The sequence below is a fragment of the Grampus griseus genome (assembly GCF_964374135.1).
Source record: "Grampus griseus genome assembly, chromosome: 12".
Lineage (NCBI taxonomy): Eukaryota > Metazoa > Chordata > Mammalia > Artiodactyla > Delphinidae > Grampus > Grampus griseus.
In genome coordinates, this window is record NC_139006.1 from 8,221,334 (window position 1) to 8,234,126 (window position 12,793).

Below are 12,793 nucleotides of genomic sequence, written 5' to 3' on the forward strand. Positions count from 1 at the left end.
TCAACCTTAATCAAAATAACAAATATATCCATCACCTCTAAACATTTCCTTGTGCCCCTTTGTAATATCTCACTCCTGTCCCTCTCTGCCTCTCTAACCCATCCCAGGCAACCACTGATCTGCTTTCTGTTACTATAGATTGGTTTGTATTTTCTAGAATTAGAAACTTTTTTTAAATAAGGAAAGTAATATTAAAGAATTTTAAATCTTTAAAAACATTTTAGATTTTGATTTCTTGCATCTCTGATTACATGCACTATGTTTAAGAACTTGAAGGTGGAAAAACTAGTCATCTAATAGCCAAAGAAGCCAGGTGGTAGAGTTAATCGGAAACCATATAGGAATGTCTGCCTAATTATAGTGTGATTCAGTAAACACTTTCTTTTCCCTTCCTATCCCCAGTCCCTAAAAAAAGAGGTGGAAAATTGTAGGGATGAATGGAAAACTCGTGAATTTACCATTAATAAATTTTTACACATTAATATACGGTTAGCACAGCAGAACTAAAAATAATTTTAAGGCTTTGGCTGAGATTTATTATGCAATCTACGTACGTAGATTACTTAAACCGGAAATCCAGTGTTTTAAAAAGTCAAGCCAGAATTTGTAAATGTGTAATGGAAAGATCTGAAATAAACTTTTTAAAGCTCTCAAGGCTGGGAATTTATAACAAAACCATTATTCACTGAAAATCTGTATATGTGTATGTTTGTTCACTCTGCCAGAATAAGAAAATGTATTTTAAGTTGCCACTTAACTGTAAACTAATACTGCCAGAATAAGAAAATGTAATTTAAGTTGCCACTTAACTGTAAACTAATACTTTACAAAATCAAAACTACCAAACATGGAAAACTGAAAATGTTTATGAATGTAGATAATTTCTCTTTTTCAGATTTTAACTTGTACCTTTAGTAATATCTTCATTGGTTTAAAGCTAAAAATGATAATGTATTACCATTTATGAAGTATTAGAATAGAAATATAAATTGCATCATAAGTACTGCAAAAGAAGAAGAATAAATGACCACTTATAGAAGAAATAACCTGGATTAGATTTCATTTGTGTTGTCATTTGGTTCATGGATTCCTTAAATACTTAGACGACAAAATATGACCCAACAAAATATTTGGCACCGTAAAGGTTATTTTTGCATATTGTGGACTGTAAAAGAATTAGGTGGTAATTTGGAAAGATCATAATATTACTTTTTCTATAATTTAAATATTCTTCTATGTAAATTGTCCTTCATTATCACTCTAATTAACAGCAAAAAATTTCAGTGGCCAATCTTTTATTGTTCTATGCTAGGTATTATACAGAATGCTTTCAATGGATGTGCCATACTATCCAGGTCTTATGTTTTAAAATGTACAAAGCATCACTTTACCTACTCTCTTGGGCTGAATATTCATTTATTTTATTTTTATAGGTTTAATGAAGAGGCTAGAGGAGGAGATAAAGTTTAATTCATATATGGTAACTGAAAAATTTCCTAAAGAATTAGAGAACAAGAAAAAAGAATTGCATTTTTTACAGAAAGTGGTTTCAGAGCCTGCTATGGGTCATTCTGATCTTCTTGAACTTGAATCTAAAGTAAGTAACAATCATCTTCTTTTTATAAGCTTCCAATTTTATCTCATCCCCACTCCTGTGAAAATTATGTGAACTGCTTTCTATAGTGTCCTACTCTTGACTCTTAAGTTAACCTGTGCTAAGAGCTGACAGCTCTTATGAGGAGTTGTTCTTTATGAGAAATTGTAGCACATAATGCTGTCACTTAATCCACATGGTGTTATATAAACCTAGTCAACTGATTAGGAAAGTGGGTAACTTGGATATATAAATTAATGTATATGATTGACTCATAAGTTTATATATTCAGAATATAATAATTTAGTTGACAATTTTTAAAATATCGTAAATGTGATTACTTTTTATTTCCAAGAATAATGTTATAGCAATTTTGTATTTAAAGCTAATGATTTTTATTAGCTTTTTATGCCTGCTTTGGAATTACTAAACTTTCTTGTAATGCTCATTGAAACCTGGTATCATAACATTTTTCTTCCCTAAAAACACTAATCAAATGTATATTTTTTAAAATAATAATTAAATATCATGAAAATTGATTGAAAGATTTTGACTTTAATGTACTTAATAGCCACTACAATTAAATACATAATTCTAATGATTTTATTCTTTTAATTTATGTATAGAAATTAGTTGTCCAAGTCAGATTTGGCTCAGTTTAATGTTATAAGATTAACAGGAAAATTCTAGTTTTTCAAAGGATAGTTATACTGAAAGCCATGTAATTTAAAAAAATTTATTATAGGACTATATGCTTCTGTTGGCTTTATTCAGTTTTACTACATTTGAGAAAAGTTTCGATTAATCAATAGGATAAGTGACAGCTATTATAGAATCATAGATCATTCATTAGAACAGGAAGGGTTTTTAGATGTCATTCATGTCAACTCTCAGCTGGGTTCGTGAATTCCTTGTACTAAATCCCTGGGGAATGTTAGTCCAGATTTGCTTTATCACTTACAGTTACTTGAAAGTCACAGCCTAGGTGAAGGGATAACTTCAGATTTTTAGAAATCATCTTTTTGATAGTAATATATAAATATTTCATGTAGAATACTTTAGGATAATTTAGATATAGATGGTTAAATCCATGTAAGTAATCAAATTGTGTAAATATATATCATGAACTGTGAAATGCAAGTTGTCTCTAAAAGTAATCGTAACAGCCCACTCATAATGTTAATGGAGCTGATCCTCCCATCAAATTACTGATAATAACAACTGTAAATTCAAAGTTTTGTTTGGCCAGATGTCCCTTAGTTTGGGTAATCATAGGCAGAGTTTTAACCTTTTTATTTTCATACTGTTTTAGATAAATGAAATAAACACACAGATCAGTCAGCTGATTGAAAAGAAAATGATGAGAAATGAGCCAATTGAAGGCAAACTGTCACTATATAGGCAACAGGTAAGACCACTCCTTTTGGCTCACATATTTAGGTCTGTAATCTTGTTGGTGAACATTTTCATTAATACCATGGTCTGTGTTATCGATAGTCTTAAAGTGAGAAGGAAGCAAAGAATAAATGTTCTCCTGTCATTGCTAATCTCCAGATTATAAGAAAGAATTTGTGGAAAAGACACAAAAGACACATGTTCAGGTTTGAAATTCAATATATCTGATAATGCTTAGTTTCCTTAGTGTCTGCCAACTGTGGTGATAGAGCTCTTTGTGGTTATATCTGTGAGTGTGAAATTTGATTTTTTATATGAATGCTTACTTTAAGTGATATAAATAAGATTATTTATAATCTTTAATGAACTAAAGGCAATATACTTTTTCAGGTTTAGAGTTAGTTTGAAAAAATACAGAATAAATTGAATTTTAGTGCTAAGGCATTTATCATTTTATCCAGAAGTCATGAGGGTATATATGTTGTTATGTATTAATAGACAGAAGGCTCAAATGACAGCCATGGATTACCTGACAAGAACCTTGGCAAGAAGAGTTTAGTGTGAAGAGCATTCTGTAACCTCAGAAAATACTGAGCAACATAACAAAGCATTATTCAAGGATGCTAGAATTTTTTAAAGAACCTTTTTATAATGGAAAAATTTAACCATATAAAAAGGTAGAGAAAATAGTTCAGTAAACCCTCAGTGTGCCTCAGCTATAGCAATCATGGCCATTCTTATTTCATCTATACCCCCCGCCCCAACTGGATTATTTGAAGCAAATCTTAGACTTCATATAATTTCATCTACAAATATCTCAGAACGTATCTTTAAAAAATACTTTTAAAAAACTTAACATACCACATTTGAAAACTTTTATTACTTCCTTAATATTGGCCAATATCCAATCAGTGTTCAGATTTCCTTGATTGTCTCTTTCTTTCTTTTTTTCCTTTCCTGTTTTTTTTTTTCCCCCAGTGGCTTTGTTTTAATTAGGATCCATACAGGATTTATACACTGCATTTGGTTGATATATTTGTCTCTTTTAATCTATAGGCTCTCTTCCCTACTTATTTATCCACTCATTTAATAATTTTCTTGCAGTTTTTTAAATTGAAACTTGTTTATTTATCCTATAGCATTTCCCATAGTTGGTGTTTTACTGATTGCAGCCTGATGGTGTCCTTTTAAAATGTTCCTCTGTTTCCTGTATTTCCTATATATTCGATCTAGAAGCTTGAACAGGTTCTGGTTTGATTTTTTTTTTTTTTTTGGTCAAGAATATTCTCTAAGTGGTATTTTATACTTTCATTTGGAGGGACTAATGTTTGGTTGTCTCTTTTTTTGTGATTTTTTTTTGTGCCATTGATTATCAGTGCCTGCCCATTTATTTCATTAAGAATAATAAAATGTTGATACTATGATTCCTTCTTCATTTATTAGCAGACTACTTTTTTAATTGAAATATAGTTGATTTACAGTGTTGTGTTAATTTCTGTTGTACAGCAAAGTGAATCAGTTATACATATATACATTCTTTTTTTATATTCTTTTCCATTATGGCTTATCACAGAATATTGAATATAGTTCCCTGTGCTGTACAGTAGGACCTTGTTTTTGTCTTTCTCTTTCTGACTTACTTTACTTAGTATGATAATCTCTAGGTCCATCCATGTAGCTGCAAATGGCATTATTTCATTCTTTTTTTATGGCTGAGTAGTATTTCATTGTATATATGTACCACATCTTTATCCACTCATCTGTCAACGGACATTTAGGTTGTTTCCATGTCTTGGCTATTGTGAATAGTGCTGCTATGAACATAGGGGTGCATGTGTCTTTTGAATTATGTTTTTGTCCATATATATGCCCAGGAGTAGTATTGCTGGATCATATGGCAACTCTATTTTCAGTTTTTTGAGGAACCTCCATACTGTTTTCCACAGTGGCTGCACTAATTTAGATTCCGACCAACCGTGTAGGAGGGTTCCCTTTTCTCCACACCCTCTCCAGCATTTGTTATTTGTAGACGTCTTAATCATGGCCATGCTGACTGGTGTGAGGTGGTACCTCATTGTAGTTTTGACTTGCATTTCTCTAATAATTAGCGATGTTGGAGCTGGACTACTTCTGAAAAGAGAAACCTCCTCTCATCAGCTATTTGGTTATCCTGGAGTATAGTTCATATAGGAAAGTCAGGGTACATGCTTGATTCTTATTTTTATTTTTCAGTTTTCAAAATGGATTGGTTGCGTCTAACATTAAAAATGATTAATTAGGGTTAGTTTTTAATTTTTTTGGTTTCTTATCTATTTAATGTTATTATGAACCATAGATGTAATGAAATTTAGGTTGCAGACATTTCCCTTAATGATGCTTAAATTGTCCCATTTTTGGCTGGTAGGACTGAGTCTTTTTTTTTTTTTTTTTTTTAAACATCTTTATTGGAGCATAATTGCCTGAGTCCTTTTAAAATACTATTTGTCTTTGATAACATCCTTGCTTTCTGGTATGATTAAGATAGTTTCTAGGCTCATCTTTTACATTTCCTACCCCAGTCTTGGAATTAGACTTTCTTCTATGAGCCTGATATGTTTTAGTAGGAAATGATATTTACAGACCACAATCTGGTATTAGTACTTCTCATTGCTACTGGGGTGGCCATTGTTTTTAGGTCTTTTTAGTGGACAGAGCTAGGAAGTATTTTTTCTCTTTCTCTCTCATAAAGTACACCATGAGTTCATACTGATCCTTTCAGTTCAGATTCAAGACTACTGGTTTTGTTTGTTTGTTTGTTTTTAGTTGATATAAAAATTTATTTGACCAAAATGTAGAAAAAGTGATAATATTACATATGATACAGTTGCAAGAATCTAAATGAAAAGTGTGGGGTTTTTTCAGTTGCACAACTTGCTAGTGTATCTCCTGGATAGTGTAATGCTTAGTGAGGGGCAGAAAATTCGGATAAGCTAGAAGCACAGGGTGATTTTTAGTCAGAATTGTAAGCCTGAGTTGGCCCCCACACTGCTGGGGAATGTGGAATGTTTCAGCTCTGAAATGTTAACTGAGAAAGCAGAAATATAACAAAGCCAAAATCTGCAGCCCTGTCTACAAAATACTCCATATCCAGTTTAATCAGGAGTTTCTTGGTCTTTTATTAACTTGGTCCTGAAGAATGAATTAAAATTCTAGGTAAGTAAATCTCCAATTTGCCATTCCCTGGAATACAGAGGAGATGAAGTTAGGTGAATTACTTTTTTATCTCTACTTTGCTGTCAGAGAGGGCCATTCTGCCCAATATTTGTTTATAGAAAAACAGTTCTTGCTCAGTTATTGATGGCTAGCAGTCCTTTTGATATGGCTTCTCTGAATAGGAGGGAATTCTACAGTATTGGTTCCTGCTCAGTAGATGGCCTCATATCAGAGCAGATAAGCATGGGTCATTATTGGAATAAGACATCAGCTCCTCAGAGAACAACTTTAGAATGAAAGAAACATATAGAAGGTGTATCAAGGATCTATCCAGAAAATACTGGGTAATTATCATGACTCTTTTCCAAGCACTGTCATGCTGACTGCTCAGAGGATGTTTGCTTGGCATGGTGGAGTGTGGAAAAGAGCCAGGATGATTAGGTTAATCTCTCTGTGGTTTATGACTTCCCACAGTAAGCCCCACCTCCCCCTTTTTTGCTCTGGAAGGAAAAGACCCAACACCCATTTTAATATGATGGTCCCTGGCCTCCTGTAGTGTGACCAATGGTAGATATTCTTCAACCTTTTAAATTGACCCATGACTAGACATTGGAATCTGTGTTTTGAAAGTGTAGGGTTGTCTGTTCCACAAACGAAATGCCCTCCAGGCCTACTGGGTTTTTACTTCACCTCATCAATCTCCCATTTTCCTCCTTATCCCAAATTGAAAATTCTGGTTCTCAGAAGCATCAACATAATTGCATTCATTATTTGCTTCATTCCATTGGCACCAACATAGTTCATCATTTGCTTAAATCCATGCATTACATGCAACAGTTTCAAAATAAAAGTACCAATACTACCATCAAAAATACGATTACTGCTGAAAATTGTTTTTTAGTTTGTGTTGTCTTTAGGATATATCCCCCTAGGGTTATATAGTCAAATTACTGTTCTAAAGTTACTGGGAATAATTCTTCTGTATGGTTAGGCCACAAAGGAAACTGCATAAATATATATGGTCATTTTGATTTTTATGGATTACATTTTCGAGATTAATTTTATAATTATTTAAAATATTTACATGATTCCAAGTCAAACCTATAAAACAAGAAGTATTTGAAGTTTCTAGCATCTACCTCTGTGCTATCCATGCTATTCTTTCCTTCTCCCATAGGTATTTTTTAATTTTATAGTTTATTATTCCATTAAAAATAATATTACATATACATATATTCATATATTTCCATCCTCAGAGAAAGAAGAGCATATTATACACTTTTATTCTCCATGCTTTTATCTTAATATATGCTTGTGAATAGTAAAATAATTTTTATTCCTTTATAACTTTATTGAGATACAGTTTACATACTGTACAATTCACCCATTTAAAATTTACAATTCAATGGTTTTTAGCATCACAGAGTTGTGCAATCATTACACAATCAATTTTAGAACATTTTTATCACCCCAAAAATAACCCCCAAAGCCATCATTAGCAGTCACTTCTCATTTCCCCCAAATCCTACCAAAGACCAAACTATCTCTATAAATTTGCCTGTCATGGACATTTCATATAAATGGAATCATACAATATGTGGTCCTTCGTGACTGGCTTCTTTTACTTAGTGTAAAGTTTTTAAAATTCATCCATGATGTAGCATGTATCTGTACATACTTTATTCCTTTTTGTTACTGAATAATATCCCATTGTATGGATATATCACGTTTTGTTTTTCTATTCACCAGTTGATGAGCATTTGGGTTGTCTCTACTTTTTTGGCTATTATGAATAATGCTGGTAGGAGCATTCTTGTACAAGTTTTTGTTTCAAAATAAGTTTTCATTTCTCTTGAGTATACTCCTAGGAGTGCAGTTGTTGGTTCCTATGATAATTCTGTGTTTTACATTTTAAGGAAATGCCAGACTGCTTTCCAAAACAGCTGTACCATTTTACATTCCCACCAACAGTGTATGAAGGTTCTGATTTCTCCACATTCTTAGCAACACTTGTTATTATCTGTCTTTTTTATTATAGCCGTCCTAGTGGATATGCTTATTCCTGTTCACAGACATACTGCACTGAGTGGTTATACCACAGTTTATTCAACCAATCCCCATTAATGGACATTTGGGTTGTTGCCATTTTTGTGCTATTACAAATCGTACTTAAATAAATAGCTTTTTGTTTATGTCTTTGCAATTTTTTGCCAGCGTATCTTTGGGATATAGTCTCAGAAGTGAGATTGCTACATCAAACGATAAATGTAGATGTAAGTTTGCTAAGTATTGCCTAATTCCTCCTCATGGGGGTTTTAGCATTTTACATTCCTATCTGCAGTGTATGAAAGCACCTGTTTCCTTACAGCCTCACCGATAGAGTATGTTGTCAAACTTTAAGATTTTTGCCATCCTTGTAGATGAGAAATGGTATCTTATGATAGTTTTAATTTTTTTTATCTTACCATAAACAAGGTTGAGCATCTTTTCACATGAGTAACAGTCATTTTAATTCTTTTTCTGTGAATTATCCCTTCCTATCTATACCTATTTTTCTATAGGGCTGTAGGCCTTTTTTTTTTCTAGTTTTAGAAACTCTTTACATATCAGGAATATTTACTCTTTATCTAGCTTATAAGTGTAACATTTTCCCCAGTTTGGTACTTGCCTTTTTACTTTGTTTATGGTATTATTTTGCCATGGGAAAGTTCTTCATTTTTAGGAAATCAAATTTATTAATTTTTTCACTTATCATTTCAGGTTTCAAGTCATATTTAGGAATGTTTTTCCCTCTTGAAAGTTATAGAGAAATTTACTCAAGTTTCCTTTTTGGAATTCTGTGATTTAATTTTTGTAATTAAATCTTTGATCTGTTTAGAATTTTTCTTTGGTGTATGGTATTTATTGTATATGCTGTCCAATTATCCAGTTGTTCCAATACCAGTTGGTAAAAAGTCCATTTTTCCCCTATGGATTTGAGAGTCCTCCTTTGTTTTATTTAAATTTTTTAAATGCTATTGGATCTATTTCTAGATTTTCTGTTGTTCTGTTGACCTGTCTGCTTATGTACCCATATTAACTGTTTTAATTATAGAAACTTTATCATCAAGTTCTAATATCTAATAAAAGTAGCCATTTTCATCCCCAGTTGTTTTACTTTTTTAGGGTTTCCTTACAATTCTTTTTTTTTAAATAAATTTATTTATTTTTGGCTGCATTGGGTCTTCGTTGCTGCACACAGGCTTTCTCTGGTTGCAGTGAGCGGGGGCTACTCTTCGTTGCGGTGCGTGGGCTTCTCATTGTGGTGGCTTCTCTTGTTGCGGAGCACGGGCTCTAGGCGTGTGGGCTTCAGTAGTTGTGGCATATGGGCTCAGTAGTTGTGGCTTGCAGGCTCTAGAGCGCAGGCTCAGTAGTTGTGGTGCACAGGCTTAGTTGCTCCGCAGAATGTGGGATCTTCCCGGACCAGGGCTTGAACCTGTGTCCCCTGCATTGGCAGGCGGATTCTTAACCACGGCGCCACCAGGGAAATCCCTTACAATTCTTATTTGTATGTTCTTCCAAATAACTTTTATTATCAATTTGTCTATCTCTAGAAAAAAATCATACTTTTAAAATTATTAGGGTTGCCTTGTATTTATCAATTACCTTAGAACTTACATCTTTACAATATTGAGTCTTCCTATCTAAGAACATGGTATGTCTCTCCATTTGTTCAAGTTTATTTTTGTATCTTTCAGGAGTGTTGAATAGTTTTCCTCATAAAATTTTGGAACTTCTCTTGTTAAACTTATGCTTACATATTTAATTTTGGTTTTTGCTTTTATAAATGAGGGCTTTTCTTTCCAAATGTTTTCTGACTGATTTGTCTATGAAAGCTATTGATTTATTTCCTGTAGATTCTTTTGATTTTTTAGGTACATAATCATATACTGTGAAAATTCCAATTTTTCCTTTCAGATTCTTGTGCTTCTAATTGCTTTCTCTTGTCTAATGGTGTGTGCAAATACCTTCAGCACAGTATTAAATTGTAGTGGAGATGCTGGGCATTTTTACCTTGTTTCAGACTTTGGCGGGATATATGCTCATATGTCTCTATTAAATAAGATCCTGGTTTGGGCTGAGGTTTATATTTATTTATTTTATCATGTTGAGGAAGCATACCATCAATTCCTATACAATTCTGGTACTCTAATCATTACTTCTCTTTTTTTTTGGCTGAAACAGTTCTATAGAGGGAAACATTCCTTCATCATCTGTCTTTTTTCATTTTTTAAACAGGGAGGACAATAGAGTTTTTTAAAGGGTTTAGACTAAAGATTTCCCCCTTCTTGTCAAATTTGTTTGAAGAAAATATTTGTACTATTTCACTTGAGAAGACAGTTTAGCTAATGTTTTTCTTAAACCGGTACAGCCATGGTTCATTTAAGGAAATCCCCCGTGAGTTGCTAACTAATATAAAATGCTGCCATTATGGCTAAGAGCAGCCATCTGGATTGTGTAAACGTTTGCATAATTCTGGTGAGTCAGATGTTTGATTTTGAACCTGCATTTTATTTATTAGATTGCCCCAAACATAATAAATGTTTTAACATTTTATTTTAAAAGTATGGATATGAATTTAGATAAGAAGACCTGTGTTGTAGTTTTGAGAATAAAGCATTCTTGTTTTCTTCCAATGAAAGGAAACCGACCATGCAGAAAAACAGTAGACCTAGTGTTAGCTTCTGTACTTACCTAGAAGGTATTTTCATTAGCATTTGAGTGTTACTTAACAAGATTTTAATATTTTTATTACTATCGCATTTCTGTTTCTCTGCTGATACGTCCTATATTTTCAGGGCTTTTGTCTTCCATAATGTTTTTAGGTTGCTATTTAATATACGTTGCAGGGAATTCCCCGGTGGTCCAGTCGTTAGACTCGGCGCTTTCACCACGGGTGCCCAGGTTCGATCCCTGTTGGGGACACTAAGATCCTGTAAGCCGCACAGTGCAGCCAAAAAAGAATATAAATGTATTTATATATATATATATATATATATATATATATACACAATGCATACTCATACTAAATATATAACTGGTGATAGTAGGTAGTAGGGCAAGGGGTATTATTGTCAGGAGAAGTCAACCTGATATTGAAAATTTAGCTCAGTAAAATCTAAAAAATACTTAATTTCACAAGATAATAGAAAGTTGATTGTATATCTTATTTTACACTCATATTTAATGCTCAATTAGGCATCCATCATTTCTCGTAAAAAAGAAGCCAAAGCTGAGGAACTTCAGGAGGCAAAGGAGAAGTTGGCCAACCTTGAGAGAGAAGTGTCAGCGAAGACAAATCAGACCCGTGAATTTGATGGCACCGAAGTTTTGAAGGGAGATGAAGTAAGTTGAGGTGTCTAATGGGACAAGGATATGAGTGTTGTTTTTGTTTGAAACCATTAATTTTTTTTACTTTTTATTTTGACTGTCAATAATGAGAAGTTAATTTATTTTATGAAGCCTATTTATTTAAAACTGAAAGCTCTTTGCAGTAATATTGAGATATTCTTGATATATAATGATGGAGATTTTAGTGATTTTTATGAGATAATGTTCCAAATTTTCACTTTTTAATTAGGTGGATTTATATTGGGTTTATTTATTATAAGTATTAAGTTATAAAGGTGAAACCAAATGAGTAGAAACTGACAGATAAGACAAATATTCATATTTTTTGATAAATATAATTCCATAAAGGGCTGAGAAAGTATCACTAAGTTACTTTGTCAGTAATGTGTAGTTGGCCAGTGGGACTGGCACCATAAAATGACTTTGTTGTAAATGCTTACAAATTTTAAAAATATAATTATGTGTCTTACATTGCTATCTACTTTACATTTTGAACAATGCTTTAACAGCTCTTATTTCACTTATCCTTCTGTCAGACTCATGAGATTAGTAGGACAAGTAATATTGTCATTTATAGACAAAATATAATCCCCATCTCCTTTTCATAAAGGGGCTCTTTCGCTCTTTCTTAGCTCAAGAAAGAGTGAATGACTGAAGCAAAATATCTTGCCTTTAACTCAGTGCTTTTTTTTTTTTTAGCAAATCAAGTGCTAGGTCATATTCTATTTTATTTTATTTTATTTTATTTATTTATTTATTTTGCGGTACACGGGCTTCTCACTGCTGCGGCCTCTCCCGTTGCAGAGCACAGACTCTGGACGCACAGCCCCAGCGGCCATGGCCCACGGGCCCAGCCGCTCCGTGGCACGTGGGATCCTCCCGGACCGGGGCACGAACCCGCGTCCACTGCATCGGCAGGTGGACTCTCAACCATTGCGCCACCAGGGAAGCCCAATAGGTCATATTTTAATGCTTAAACATTGCCTCACTTTACCACCTCTAACAGCTTTTTTATTTTATATTAAGTACTAGCCCTCAGCAAAAGCTACTTTGAAAAGCTGCTCAGGTCCAAACTTCATTTTTGGCTTTGGAAAGTTATTGAATTCATACCGTTACAAATTGGCAATGAACCTTAACTATGCCAAACACAAATGAATTGTTTCCACAGCACCACTTTTCTCTGGTGCTTCTGATTGTAGCCTCCCAGTATGCCTTCTAGCT

General features: G+C 33.3%; 1 protein-coding gene across 4 annotated transcripts in view; it reads left to right on the forward strand.

The window, feature by feature from the left end:
* The window catches only part of IFT81 (intraflagellar transport 81), a 142,857-nt gene that overhangs the window by 75,620 nt on the left and 54,444 nt on the right, over positions 1-12,793 (forward strand). For 3 of the 4 annotated variants that reach the window (XM_082667841.1, XM_082667842.1, XM_082667843.1), the window contains 3 exons: positions 1,434-1,597; positions 2,907-3,002; positions 11,420-11,566. In XM_082667841.1, coding sequence (XP_082523967.1) covers positions 1,434-1,597; positions 2,907-3,002; positions 11,420-11,566 — 407 coding nt within the window. Of the gene's footprint in view, positions 1-493; positions 551-1,433; positions 1,598-2,906; positions 3,003-11,419; positions 11,567-12,793 lie in introns of those variants that run through there. The other variant, XM_082667844.1, reaches the window with a different exon arrangement.